Source organism: Pungitius pungitius, chromosome 1 (genome assembly GCF_949316345.1).
Source record: "Pungitius pungitius chromosome 1, fPunPun2.1, whole genome shotgun sequence".
In the NCBI taxonomy this organism is placed as follows: Eukaryota; Metazoa; Chordata; class Actinopteri; order Perciformes; family Gasterosteidae; genus Pungitius; species Pungitius pungitius.
The window spans coordinates 5565441-5579391 of record NC_084900.1 but is presented as its reverse complement, the minus strand read 5'-3'; the positions used below and the strand labels follow the sequence as shown (position 1 = coordinate 5579391).

The window sequence follows — 13951 nt, the reverse complement described above, 5'->3', positions numbered from 1 at the left end:
ACACAAACTGGTACATAAAATGCATGTTTGCAGATAATGTTTACAGTGTAGAGAAGTGGGACTATGAAATGGAAAAAACCCCACAAGAAATCAGTTTTTCCTTGTTTGTATATTATGTTCCTTTTTTTTCTCTAATTAATCATCAGGCAGCACTGGGAATAATACATTTAAACACTTCATTGTTCAACTCATGTTTCAAAACTTTTCCAGTGGCCACATTTACTTTACAACTTTAATTTGTTATAGATTGCCATGAGCAAAATGAATTGAATTGAGTGGAAAACAAATCCTGTCAGTCATATAAGTTTGATTCTACAATGTTTGTGTAGATGTGGGTATATTACTTCAAGACGTGGGGTGGGGGGGTAGATTAGTCTGGGCCCTGGATTAGTGGTCTGGATTACTTCCACTTTAACGAATGAAACATTACGGAGATAATTAGACACAATTATAATGGACCCCAGCAATAGGATTTGGACCTGATATTGACACGGACAAGGGTTGGAACCGCCAAGGCAAACAATCACAACCCTACAAAAAATAATGCATTACCCCCAAAACCCGATAACAAAAAGACTGATTCACATTTTGCCACAAGTGCAAACCTTTCACATCAACTTTCATTTGCCCCTCCATTTCTCGAACCTTCTTCTGAAGTGACAGATGTGACGGATTGGGCCAAGATGCTAATTTGCGTCTCCAAAATGCAACGGCCGCCTGTCGGGTTCACCACGGAGCAGATGGGTCGAACGTATAATCAGGGGCCGGGACCGCGTTAAGCCGCACTGACGGCCACCAGTGGCACTGGAAAAAGATGAAGTGAGGGTGGGCTTAAGTGCCTTACCAGTTCTGCACTCCTTGGGTGACAAAAGAAAATGGCAAAACGCTGCAGAGGGGTCCGTGACGTGTGCCGTTCGTGCATGAATACTCTTGGAAGGACAGATGGGAACAAAGAGGAAGGGAGTTTAAAGGCCAGGGGGGGGGAAACAAATGTGCATTATATGTCAGATTAGGACGCTTGAGATGAGGGGGGGTGGGTGGGGATCGGCCCCCCTTGCTAAGATGTAAACGGGGGAGGGGTCCTCAACTGGTCAGAGAAACCCCCCCCCCCCGCAGGGGTCCATGTTCCTTAAACTGGGGCTATGAATAGAAAGCTGATTACACAGCAGTCAGCATTTTGCATGCGGTTGCAATGGCGCCGACGGTCTGTGGCTCTCTCTCCCCCCTGTTATTTCCACCTAAAGGGTTTCGCAGTTTTTCACTGAGCGTTTTCTTTTATTCTGGCCTTTCTGGCTAAATTGCAGACGGGAATCATCTTCCTCCGTCGAGACAGACGAAGCCGAACCTCTGCCGTCCGTCTCAAAAGGACTTGTCTATTATTAAAAGCTTTTAAACGAAGCGGCGCCTTGGCTGGCGACCAAATCCGGCTCCCTCGTTGCCACGGAAACGCACACCCTCAGCTCTCCTCTTTTTTTTTTCTCTTCCCCCCCCCTCCCCCTCCCCCTCTTCCCCGGAGGCTCATATTTCAAAAATGTCAGCTCTCTCATGCAGCTCACGCCGCTGCCTTTCAGCTAAAAGCTTTTTGTCCTGCCCGACGGAGCGGAGCAGAGGGGGGAAAGAGGAGAGCGGCCGGGGAGTGGTTAAAAGAGAGGGAGGGAAAACCAAGTGCCTCCCCCTCTGTCGTTGCCAAGGCAACTTGATGTCACGGTGACATCACACACCCCTAAAAGCTTTTAACCGGATTCCTCTCCCGCCTTAGGCCCCATTTTGAGTTCTCTTTCAGCTAGGCTAGGGGGAGGGGGGGGGGGGGGGGAAGGGCAGAGTCAGGACGGCGTTTGTGCCTGCTCGCAAGTATCACTCCCTCCTTGCAGATTCTCACACGGCTCTCAGCACAGTAAAAAGCCTTTCAAACCCAACCACCAAAGATCCTGTTCCTGCAAACAAAAATGGCAACAGAGGACGGTTTCAGCTACCTGATGGGAGGTCAGAGCGAGAAGCACAGGCGGGCCCCCAACTGGACCGACGGCGAAATGAAAGCCCTCCTGTACGTGTGGGAGGAACACCACCACGAGCTGAAAATGAGCAAGAGGAACGCCAAGGTTTACGAGAAGATGTCCCAGCGGTTTTACCAGCTGACCGGAGAGCAGCGCTTCAAAGAGGAGATCAAGATGAAAATCACCAACATGTCATTTCAGTACAGGCAAGGGCGGCGGGTGCGACAACAAACTTCAGCCGCTTGCATGACTTAAAACCTCTAATTTTTCTTTTTTTTTCTTCATCTTAACAGGCGACTGAAAACCGTGGTTTGTGAAAGCGGGGAGACGCCAGACTGGCCGTACTTCAAGGCCATCGAGAAGATCCTCTCCAAGCCGCCGGAGAACGGGCGCCTGAGCTCTCTGGAGTTTCAGGCCTCCGCCGCAGGTCCCTCCACTTCCTCCCAGTCCGCAGACAACCCGGCGCCCCAGTCCGAGGAAGGGGGGCTGGGTTACCTGCCGGAGTACACAGGCTCCTCGGACGAGATGGAGATAAAACAAGAGCTGGACTCGTTGAGCTCCGACAGTGAGACGCAGGATTCCAGGTAACAAAGATTACTGACCTCTCTATATATATATATATATATATATATATATATATGAAGAGAAAACACTCAACACACGCTTAGCTTTCATCCTGATGCCGTTGTCTGAGAGAGGGAAGCGCGTGCATGAGACATTATTGTGGTGAGATAATACCATATAGTGTGACACCTTCACATGACCACAATGCCCCCCTCCATAGCCACCTGGTATCACATCACGGCGTTGAACCAAACGAGGCGGGAAACCTCGGGGGGGGCAAGCAGAACTTGAGCGGGGAGCGACTAGATGTGAAGGAGGAACTTGTAAACACGTCATTATGACTCGCTAGGTAAATACAGAGAAAAGCTAATGTGAGAAAAGGGCTTTTGAAGTTTTCCCTTCGGACTTAGAAACAAGAAACATGTGGAAAGAACTTCGGGGAGGGAAAGCCCCATATTTGAACATGACGTGCTTCCCAACTTTGCCCTCAACTGAAAATAACGACATATGAGTTAAGGAAGACATGCTTCAAAAACAGCTTAAGCTTAAGCACCACCGCAAGTCATACATTCCACAATCATATAAAGCTTTTTAGCTGGTTTGTATCCTCCATGACGGGATTTATTCATGCAGGATAACAGACACGGTCTGCTCTAAAAAGGTCCATTCTCTGTCCTCCAAGCTCTCACCCCACCTCAGCCAGGAAAAGACACGCCAACAAGCACCTGTCCATGAAGAGGAAGAAACTGCGGGTGATGCAGGCCATGCTACAGCAACAGAAGAAGTCGAGTCGGGCCATCGAGGAGACGTGCAGGGAGGTACGTCGCGCCATGCACCAACAGAACCTCCTGCAGGTCCAGTGCCTGCAGCTGCAAGAGCGCATGATGAACCTCCTGGAGAAGATGATCCAGCCTCCCTCCGCTGTGTCAGCCTCCTGGGGTCAGGGCGGCGTCAAAGATCCAGCGAAGCCATGAAGCATGAGGGTTAAAGTGGTCTTGCCTCACTTAAAGCCTTGTTGGAGCGAGAAGAGAACGATATTTATTTTGGATTTCAGTTCAACAGTTTGGGATGCAAATGTCAAAGTGTAGCTCTCATCAGTGCAGGAAGGTGCGGTAATTTGATGTAACCGTTTTTTGAAAGGGGAGTGGATGGAATGACCCGTGTTAATAACCGTACTGGCCATGTGCCGGCACTTGAGCATCTTGCGTGTGTCAGACACCAATGTGAACTTTTATGTTAGGGATAGCTATGAGATCTAGCTATTAGATCAGATCCTATATTGTGATCATTTGTCAAGTAAAACCTGTGGGAGAAACAGCGTTGCAAAAAACAGACTTATCTGGTCACTTTTTTTTACTCTGCCAGGATAATTACAAGATGAAAGACACCAAAACAATTGGTGGTCAAAAGGTCAACATACACGGCTGAAGCCCACAGAGATATTTATCTATTTTGTGAATCGTATTTAGCTGCGATGAATGCAAATCAAAAAATGTTTGAGTCCACACTGACTCATTTTTCTGTTCATATCCAGCACATTGTGATTGTGCGTTACTGTGACCACGCTGGACATGGCTGCCTGCCTGCACACTAGTAGGACAGACTAAGCCCGAACAGATAACATGCAGCGTAATCGTGCATCATGCATCATGCATTGTGCTCCATAGAATAAGATTAAGGCCCAAGCCAAACGGACACGGAAACAGATTAACATTTCAATTCTTGAGAATGCAAAGATGTCCTGTTTTTTGTATGCATTTCTGCCAAATAAAACAACACACAGACTACCATTATTTATTGTCGATCTTCTTTTTTTTTTTACATTGTAAAATACACAGAAGGCATGCCCTCTTTAAAGCCAAAATGTTAGTCTTTGCCTTTCAGCCCATTTTAAGAGGATTTGGAGAAACTGGGGATTAAGTTGGTTTCATCGCACACTACACCAACCGCACAGAAGTCGGTGCTTCATGAATAAGGAAACACAACTGTTTTTTTAAAAGGAAATATTCTATTGTATTGTTACCTGCAATATTTCAATATTGCAGGTAACAATACCAATAATAAATATGCATAGAAAGTAAGCAATTGCTTCACGATGGCGAGAATCAACCAATTTTTCCAGCTCTCAAAAGGTGACATCTTTTATGAAAACCCTCTTCCTTGCAAACGCGCGGGCTGCTGCACATGTGTAACAAAGCCACGTGACGACGCAACCGTTGACGCCCTTTGACCAGAGAGGTAGCTCGAAGGTAAACCGCAGTAAAGTGCAGCTGCTCCTGTGTGGAAGAGACAGAGGTGGAGAGGGGAGGGGGGGGGGGAGAACCGCATGCAAGGTAGAGTGAGACATACCGCAGAAACAGCAGGATCATATAGGTAAGAATACAAATATGCGTGGGTTTTATCACATAAACAACTTATGAACATTGGATCTTTGTGTGCGTTTTAAAACACAACGTAATTTGTTTCAGGGATTAAAAGAGGTGACTTACACGTGTAAGTCTAAGTGAGTAGTTGAAAACCACCATTTTCATATTTAAGTGTCATCGTTTAAAAAAACAACAACAACTCTATGCTTTTAAATGGGATTTATCCGCAAAATAAAGACTGTCAGCAGCCATCAGCGTCAGCCAATGGCGTCCCTCCAATTGTTTGAATATTGGGCTAGAGGTGCGTGGGGATTGGCCAGGAAGGCAAGTCACGTGTTGCAGAGACGTTACGCTGTCATGGTTACAATGAAAGACGCTTTGTGTTCTCCGCCCGATGCCATGTGGGCTGCTGAATCACCGCACGGATTTATCACAGAAAATGGGAGGTTAAAGTGAAAATGTAAACTTTCCAACGCGCAGAAGCCTTCACGTGACTCCGTGGCAGCATTCTTGGATCTTTTCCCTTCCGTAAAAGGTAATTTTTTAAAAAGTTTGTCGTCACGCAGCCTCGTTGCGGTGATTTGACGTTAAATGCGAGTGAAACGCCGGAACGAGCTTAAATGCGTTTTATTTTTTATTTTTACCCGGATCAAAATAGTGTTTGATCCGGAGTTGAAACAAAGTGGCTGACGGAAACCAAAGAGGCTGATTCCCCTTTAAATCTGGCTGGTGGGTAGAGAGCCAGCTGGCATGCTGTTTGGGGGAGCTGGGGGGGGGGGCACCAGGCAAGCTGTGCTTTATCTCTTGACAGATAATTGGTTAAAAAAGATTGATATCAGAGTTTCGTTTTGTTTATGATTGACCTCAGTAAAAAAAAGAATGAGCCAGAGCAGCACCCTGTTCATCAAGTTTTACTTTGTATTTGTTATAATTCTGTTCTTAACCAGATTGTCTCGTATTATTACACCGTGTCACCTAGAGCTGAAACAATTAGCCGGTTTATTGGTCAGGTGGGACCAGTTACTGTTTTTTAATGATTTATTGCTAATTGAAGTAAGTCTTTTGAAAAAGAAAGCAGAACAGAAAGTACAACACGTGAAAACTTCACTTCGCTTCATATACTCACTAAATATCTTTGTTGTTTGTTCATAATATTTGGAAACTGTGATTGGAATTTTTCACAATTCTACAAGACCAAACTCGGTTCATTGCCATGAAATTTAAAAGAATAATTATGAATTATTAAAATTTGTATTTCACCTCGACATGTCTGTTTCGCAACTCAACTTTATTGTCTGATCCTGTGTAGTGATGGTTCCTTTTCTTTTTTTAATCTAAGGCAAACACTTAAAGCCTGTTTTCCCCCACTCATGTCTTGCAGGATGACAACAACAACACAATAGGGTTGGCGACCTGCAAGAGCTTCAGTTCCCATGCGCTGGATCTCACAGGCCCCTCCAAAGAACCCCATGAGGATACAGGGACAGCCCGAGGGCGCAAGGAGGCGTCTGGATCTGAACGCCGTCGGTGAGCTGAGGGGCGTGGAGGTCATCCGTGGTCGTGCCGGATATGGCTTCACCATCTCGGGTCAAAGGCCTTGCCTGTTGAGCGGCATCATGGAGGGCAGCCCCGCCGACCTGGTGGGACTCAAACAGGGGGACCACATCGTGGCCATCGGCGGAAACGACGTGTCCACCGCCCTGCACGAGACGGTGGTGCAGTTGATCGGCAGCTGCGAGGGACCCCTGCAGCTGGTGGTGCACGGCGCGAGCCGCGTCATGGCTAACCCCATTCTTAACGACGCAAAATTCGGGACCGGCCCGAAGCCTGGCGCTTTCCAAAAGCCCGCCGTTCTCCGCGCCATCTCGCACGATTCCAGCAACTCCGCCTTCAATTCCAGTCACTCCGCCGTCGCCAAACAGAGGCCGGTGTCCGAGCCTGACATGTCGCAATGGGGCGGGCGCCAGCTCAACCCTTTCGGCGAGCAGCGGAAGAAGGAGGCGCCCGGGGGCCAGGACTCCGTGTTCATGGACCGAGCGAATCCAGACTGGAACGTGCTGAACATGACCCTGGTTGTGGGCTACCTGAGCTCCACGGAGCTGATTTTGAACCCCGCGGAGTCCGAGGAGAGCTGCCTTAAAGCCATCCGGGAGCGAATTCGGCTGCTGGGAACGGAGCAGAGCACCCACACCCTGGTGATGATGAAGATCATGTTCGACTGCGTGCGGCTCTGTGACGACGCGGGGGCCGTTTTGGCCGCGCTGCCTGCCGAGAACCTGGTCCTGGGGGCCGTGTGCGCCGAGGACCCGCGCTTTTTATGCCTGGTGACCACGGCGCACGTGATCGACGGTCGCATCCCCGAGGACGGCCCCCTGCGGGCCTCCTGCCACGTCTTCTTCATCGACCCCGAGCTGGGGAGCCACGAGGACCACATCGGCATCGCCGGGCGCTTCGGCTTCGACTGCACTCCGGATCCGGACGCCTCGGGCTGCCTGGAATTCCCACCGTCTCCCCACGACGTGCTTCACTTCGTCACCGTGCTGTACAGCGACATGGGCGAGGCCGTGGAGAGGCTCCGGGTCAAACTGGACGCGGAGACCGAGCTGCAGGCCGGGGAGATGGCCGACGCGGGCAAACAGGGCAGCGCCAGCAGCAACGGGGACAGCGGGATTGGAAACGCGTCCCCCCCTGAGGAGAGAGCGGACAGGGATTTCCCCCCTGCGGTCCGAGAGCACCCGGGGGCCCACCTCCCCAGCTGCCCGTGGGATTATCCCCGGGCCGAGGACCTCCCCCCAATGAAGCTCTCAAGGAGCGGGCAAAAACTGCACGGCGACAACGGCGGCGGCACACATTCCCTTTCAGAGTCGCTGCCGGGCCCCGACTCCCTTCATGAGTTTTACGGAGGTCCTCCGCCCAGGCTCGAGTTTCAGTTCAAGCCCCCACCGCCTCCCCTGCCTTTAAATAAAAAGGCAAACGTGTTTGGAGACCCTCTCAGGGGTAGCCAAAGGTGGTTCTCAAAGCCCAAGTGGTCCAAAGCCCAAGGCGTTGACGCCGAGCCTCCGCCGAGCGACGGGTGGCCCTCCAGCCTCGGCCCCCCGGGGACCGGAACCGGCGCCGCTAACCTGCCCCCGCCGATGAGCCACATCCCCTCCAACAGGTACCACTCGGCAGAGGCCGCGATGCTCCCTCCAAGACAGGAGTGGACCAAAAGGTTTCTGGAACAGAGAGACAAACAGCGGAAAGATGACGGTACCAAAAATGTAAGTAAGGCCCTTTATTGTTTAAAACATTCAGTCGGACCTAAGAGGTCTGCAACCAACATTGTTTAAGCACCAATTTGGCATCTTGTGTGAACATAGCTGTCTAAGTTATGGGCTGCATGAATTGACATACTCATTGTCTAAAAAGGAAGAAAAACGATTTACCTTTTGTAAATCAAAACTTTAGTTGTCTGTACCTCTACATTTCATAGGATCTGGAGTGCCGCTGAGCTCCCACATCCTTGCATATATTGTTTCTTTAGAAGCAGAGGCAGTGCCGAAACATCTGTTTCTGTGCTTCATTCATGTTTGACACTTTCCAGACGCCGAGTGGGCGGGTAAGCCTGTTTCTGGTGGCACCTACAACGAAATACAATCCGCCTTTTCTCAGCATCACCTGTTTTAAGTCAATGATGTCATTGTCAGAAACGCACACAAAGAGAGCGAGAGAGAGAGAGAGAGCAAGAGAGAGAGAGAGATTTTACTGTTATGTCACCGATCCTCTCTGCCCACAAGATGGCCCTCTCCACACAGCCCCCGGAAACAAGGAGGCTCCCGCCGGGAGATCCCTGATGTGCAGGCAGAGTTTATTTTACTCTCTCAGCCGAGGGGGGGGGGGGGGGGAGGAGGGGGGCGGATTAGACGACACGTGTGCAAACATGCCGGGAGCGGAAAATCTAATTTCTGGTAACTTAAGGTTCGGCCCCAGTTCAACTTCTGGTCATCATCTCCTCAGTTTTACAACTCCATTATCTATTATTATTATTATGTGGTATATATTTCTTTACAATTTCTCAAATAATTTCCGTTTCTTTCAATCTCTTCAACTGTTAGTTTCCAGGTGTTGAGAGATGTTGGTTTTTATATATATATATATATATATATGTTTTTCATACTATTTATTGGTGTCTCGCATTAGTCCTGAAAGGAGACAATCTTCCACAGGAAGTCGGGCAAATTACAGGGTAGAGCCCATATCATGCGGCGGGTATTATCTGCAATTCTCTGCAAGTCTACTTCACCATTAAACTCCGCCCCTCCAATCATAATAATAAGATGTGGTCGGAGTGGCAGGAAGCTACGGTGGTGTCTGTCTGATGGTGTTTTTTCAGTGTTGTCCTGTTACTTTTGAAAAAGGGCTGTGGTAGTACAGGTAAAAACTTTATTCTGGTTTAACCAACCAGTTTGTTGTCAAAGAGGACCTTGTGGTCATGACCGCCATCGTATGTAAATGCCATTGTAACGTTTCCAGGGTGTGTCACCTCTTCCTGGATCTGAATCGAATTTCATTGACTTGGACAAACAGTCCATTGTTTCCCGATGAAATACGAGGACACTGGGATGTTATTGCTCACCTGTTCCTGCTTTCTTCTCACAGGGCTCCAGGTTTTGGGGCATGGGGGTCACCCGGGCCTCCAAGCGTCGCGCTTCCAAGCGGATGAGCATGGCGAGATCTCTGGATGACCTTGAGGTGGGCAGCACGTTGTATTTTTCTTTTTCATTTTAATTTCCTGGACCTTTATCTTCCGCATTTGCCTCCCCTCCAATTTTATGAGTATCGCAGCATTCACACATGTGTATATATATATATATATATATATACGTTTTTTGGCATATTTTTTTGTCTTCCACAAAAGTTGTTTTCAAGTGGTCTGCTACATTAACGTGTGCATTCAGTCACCCCCCTCCGGCCAACCCCTTGCTTCCCAAGGAGCTCCACTTTCAGCCTATCATTTCCGTGGCCTTGAACTGTGCGTTTTGCTGCTAAACGTGTGTGTGTGTGTGTGTGTGTGTGTGGGGGGGGGGGGGGGGGGGCTTACAAAGTGGTCTTTGTTTGCACCAGAGGCCCGGCCCTGTTTGTTTGGCCTCGCTAATGAGCCCTGCTGCACCACCACCACCGAATATATATCGCGGCTCGCCATTTAGTCGTATTAATGTCTCCGGCGGAACTCTATTTCTGCCGCTCCCCTGCTCGCCCAAATTCGGACTTGCGTTCAAAACACACAAAAAGTGTAACGTGCAGACCGGCCGATTCCCGCGTCTCATAATGGCGCCAAAAAGCAGGCGAGCGCCCACGTGGTACTCGATTCTTATTTAACTTAGATAACATATTTAGTTCTGACTAAAGGACCGCCGTACCTTTTTTTTTCTTTCTTTAATTCAGTCGCCTGGATCAAAAACTCCATCCTATCCGCCCATTGGTCGGACAGAGAGCGGGATGCTTTCAAACGCGTAGTCTCGCGTGGAGTTCTCGGTTACATAATGTGTCGTGCGCGGTGTGAAACCTGGACTTCACCCACCTGCTATGACACCGGCGGGGAGAAAGAGGGTCTATTATGTGTAAAAAAAAAAAAAAAAAAAAAAAAACAGAAGGTTGACGTTCCGCTTCGATGAGGTGGAAAGACTCGTACGCGGAGGCACAGAACCAGCCAGAAGTCTGGAGATGATACCCGTGCACTTCCTGTGAGATGAAATCACAGAACCAGAACAGGTCATTTTAGCCAGAGTGGTTTTAACTCGTGAGGGTGTCCAAGTCGTTCGTGGTGTCTCTGGACTCGTGTGTGGTTTGGCAGGATTTCCTCAAAAGTGTCGTCACTGCTTTCCTTTCCGACTGGCCAGCGCCAACAAACCCCTGCGGGTTGAAACCCCCCCCCGCGTGACGCCGACGCTTTGGGACGCGTGTGGCCGCGTTGTGCAGGAACGAGCACGTGCGTGTTATTCTGACACTTCTGGGAGGGAGAGAGATGAGATGAGATGGGAGGGAGCTGGGAGCAGAGGGAGGGACAGACCGACCGAGAGAGAGAGAGAGGGAGACAGAGAGTGAGCAGCGGAGGCAGCGAGACGGAGCTTTCGAACTCCCGGTAGCTGTGAGGATTTCTCGGCTCTCTTCCCCACGGCTGAGCGCTGTCTCTCCGCGCCGCAAATACCGACTCCTCGCTCGCACACAGACTGACGCGCGCGCGCGCGCGCACACACACACACACACATACGCGGATGGATCGGTTCACGCGCAGCCGGCGCATGGAGCAGCGCTAAGGACGGAGCCACACGCGCGCGCCCGTGCGCACACCGCGGCGTCCACATGGAGCACAATTTGACCCTCGGCTCTGTAAGTGTTGCCAGGAAGATCCCCGAGTCTTCGCTGTTGTTATTTTTAAATCTGACTTCTTTTCATCGCTCCAGCCCCCCCCCCCCCCCTCTCTTTAACCCCCCCCCCCCCCCCCCCACACACACACACACACCTCAGAGGGCCACCATATCGGTGTTTGGGCTCTTTGTCGCTCCTGCCGCAGCCTCTTCTCCGAGCCGCATACACTGGATAGCTTGTGCGCTCTGTCAGAGGAATGTGTTGGTGCCGGTGCCCGCTGAGCTCTCGTGTGTTGCATGACACTCAGACACACACAAACACACGCACCCACCCACCCACACACACACACACACACACACACACACACACACACACTGCGCGGCTCTATACAGCAAAAGAAAATTGGTCCAGCATCTATATCTGGATGCGCTGACTTTGAAGTGAACCCCAGATTTCCACTGCTGCCTCTTGTCTTTTGTAGTCTTTTTGGCCCTCACTTGGCGGCCTCCAGAGACCTCTACTCCGTGTGGCATAGCGGGGGGGGGGGGGGGGGGGGGGGGGGGGGGGAGGGGGTGAGGGGGAGCGTCGTAGGTTTTCGGTGGTCAGTTTGGAACGCGATCCTGAGCTGAGCCTCTCTTGCCATTGTCTTCCGAGGTGGTCCCCTCGCACGCAGTTCAGTTGAACTTGCCTCCTGCCCCCCCCCCCCCCCCCCCCCTGTCCAGGCACGCCACCGTGCTCTGATTCACCAGCCCTCTTAATCACTCGTTTCATCAAGACGCCGTGTCTTTTCTCGGCGCCGCGTACTACTGCGTGACCTTTTTGGTTGGCTCACACCAGAAAACGGCGGTGCGACACAACCCGCCCTCTATCCCTCGCACGTAGAGATACGACTCTCGAACTGAACGTGGAACGCATCCTTCTCTCGCGTTGGATGATTTTCGAGAAGATGAGCAGGGGCCCCCGCGGGTTTTCCCGCGGCGATTAACCACGGGGTGATGGCGGAGAACACGACGCACTTTTTTTTCATCTGGCTGACATCACGGGGGGGGGGGGGGCGGCTCTGGAGTGTGGGTGGACGGTTGTGCGCTCCGGAGAAGGGTCTCCGGGCGAGCGGTTACAGAAGGAAAAACACCAAGCAACTCGGCTTGTCTTTCCAAAATGCCTCCAGAATGGATCCTTCTCTTCCGCAGCAACCGTCTTTAAAAAGAATTGCAACAACGTCTCTCTCCAAAGCCGCGGTTAATTAACACAACTGAACTTCAACAGAAAGTCATTTTAACTGTCCAGCTGAATATGTAGCGGCCAATAACCAGATACCCAGATGTGTCTGTGGTCGCTGACTCGACCAAAACTGTCCCCACGGAAAAAATACCCGCCCCGCCTCGGCATCTCTAGACGGCAGCTCCGCGATGACATCATCTATCGACATTTGGGATTACCATTTCTTTGTTTTCTTTTTTTTTTTTATTCACGTGATTCACTCCCTGCGCGCTGTTTACCTTTCCCCAGCGGAACTGGTGTTATTCCTCCGCTACACGGAAGGCGGGGTCAGCCGCCAAGGGCGTGGAGGTACTCAGCGAGCAACGGCTTGGGAAAGGGGCCAAAGTCTCTTACCACCACCTCCCAGGAGACTGTTGGGACATGTCCGTGGAGAGGACGGGGCCCCCCCCCCCACCCCCCGCTCAGACTCTCTGGTAGCCGTACATGTGGCCGTATTCAGGCGTTGAGCAACAAGGCCGGTTAGGGAATGTAGTCGTATGTTTTAGTCGTTTTTTAGGGGGGGGGGGTGGGGGGGGCTCGTGTTTGCACAGGTTTCCAGCGGAAACTCGCGCTGTGAAAGTGGTAAACAAGGATGGGTTTGGCTTGGCGTGTGATTTTTTTTTTTTTTTTTTAAATACGATACAACATCGGCTGTTGCGTGAGCTCACGGCTTCGGGGTGGGGGGGAACCGATTGTTTACGTGCGTCCCGGTGTTTCTAAAATCAAGCAGTGATCCATAATTCTGAAACACGCCATTCCGTGTAGCACATCTGTACACCGGTGTGTGCGGAAAGCGTCCGGAGTCTCATTTGGGCAGCGCTGCACCTGTCGAGCGTGCCAAACGCCCATGACGACCGACGGATTGATCGTCATGGGCTCAGGCCTTGAGGGCCATAAACTCTTTTTCTCAGTCTCCCCTCAAGCGGCTCAGGTTCCCGCATGACCAAAATGATTACCGGGGGGGGGGGGGGGTGTAAGGTCAGTGGGAATTACACAGGAAGTCGACAGTTGTCGGTGTCCTTTTTGTCACTGGCGACACGGCGCCTCCAGCAAAGCTGATGTTTCTTTCATATTTCAACGGCATTATTTTCGGGCGCCCGGAGGTTTTTTTCAAAAACGTCGGGGCAATCAGGCTTCGTGTGAGTCGCTCTGGTGTTAAAAAGAAAGAAAAAACACACAAAACCCCCCCCTGCAGGGCTAATTACAAGTGTGGGGTTTCAGGATGGGAAGTCTGTTCTGGTGTGTTTTTTCTTTTACTCAGGATAAAAAGTGGGGTGTGGCGGTATCTTGTGTGGTTGAGCCACCCCGGGCCCTTTCTCCCTGATAATGAATTGAGATGGGAGGGGGTTGTGGTTACCGGTTCCAGTTTCCTTCTGTGAAGTTCTAGTTTTTTTTTGTGTTGTGTGTGTGTGTGTGTGT

At 50.6% G+C, this 13951-nt stretch overlaps 2 protein-coding genes across 2 annotated transcripts in view; both read left to right on the top strand.

Moving 5' to 3' along the window:
• Nucleotides 1-1802: 1802 nt before the first annotated feature.
• Nucleotides 1803-4341, top strand: msantd1 (Myb/SANT-like DNA-binding domain containing 1). The gene is made up of 3 exons (XM_037479275.2): nt 1803-2200; nt 2288-2578; nt 3241-4341. The coding sequence occupies exons 1-3, from the start codon at nt 1947-1949 to the stop codon at nt 3530-3532; spliced, it is 837 nt and encodes a 278-aa protein (XP_037335172.2). The 5' UTR covers nt 1803-1946; the 3' UTR covers nt 3533-4341.
• A 933-nt stretch (nt 4342-5274) lies between these two features.
• rgs12a (regulator of G protein signaling 12a) overlaps nt 5275-13951 on the top strand; it is a 20608-nt gene continuing 11931 nt past the window's right edge. The window contains exons 1-3 of the mRNA XM_062560869.1: nt 5275-5459; nt 6306-8184; nt 9563-9655. Of these exons, the coding sequence (XP_062416853.1) occupies nt 6358-8184; nt 9563-9655 (1920 nt within the window). The 5' untranslated portion in view covers nt 5275-5459; nt 6306-6357. The remainder of the gene's footprint in view (nt 5460-6305; nt 8185-9562; nt 9656-13951) is intronic.

Bases quoted from the DNA above. Each gene is read 5' to 3' on its own strand.
- msantd1 (XM_037479275.2), top strand. From the start codon at position 1,947: ATGGCAACAGAGGACGGTTTCAGCTACCTGATGGGAGGTCAGAGCGAG. The intron at 2,201-2,287 runs GCAAGGGCGGCG...TCATCTTAACAG, and splicing joins AACATGTCATTTCAGTACAG to GCGACTGAAAACCGTGGTTT. The intron at 2,579-3,240 runs GTAACAAAGATT...CTGTCCTCCAAG, and splicing joins AGTGAGACGCAGGATTCCAG to CTCTCACCCCACCTCAGCCA.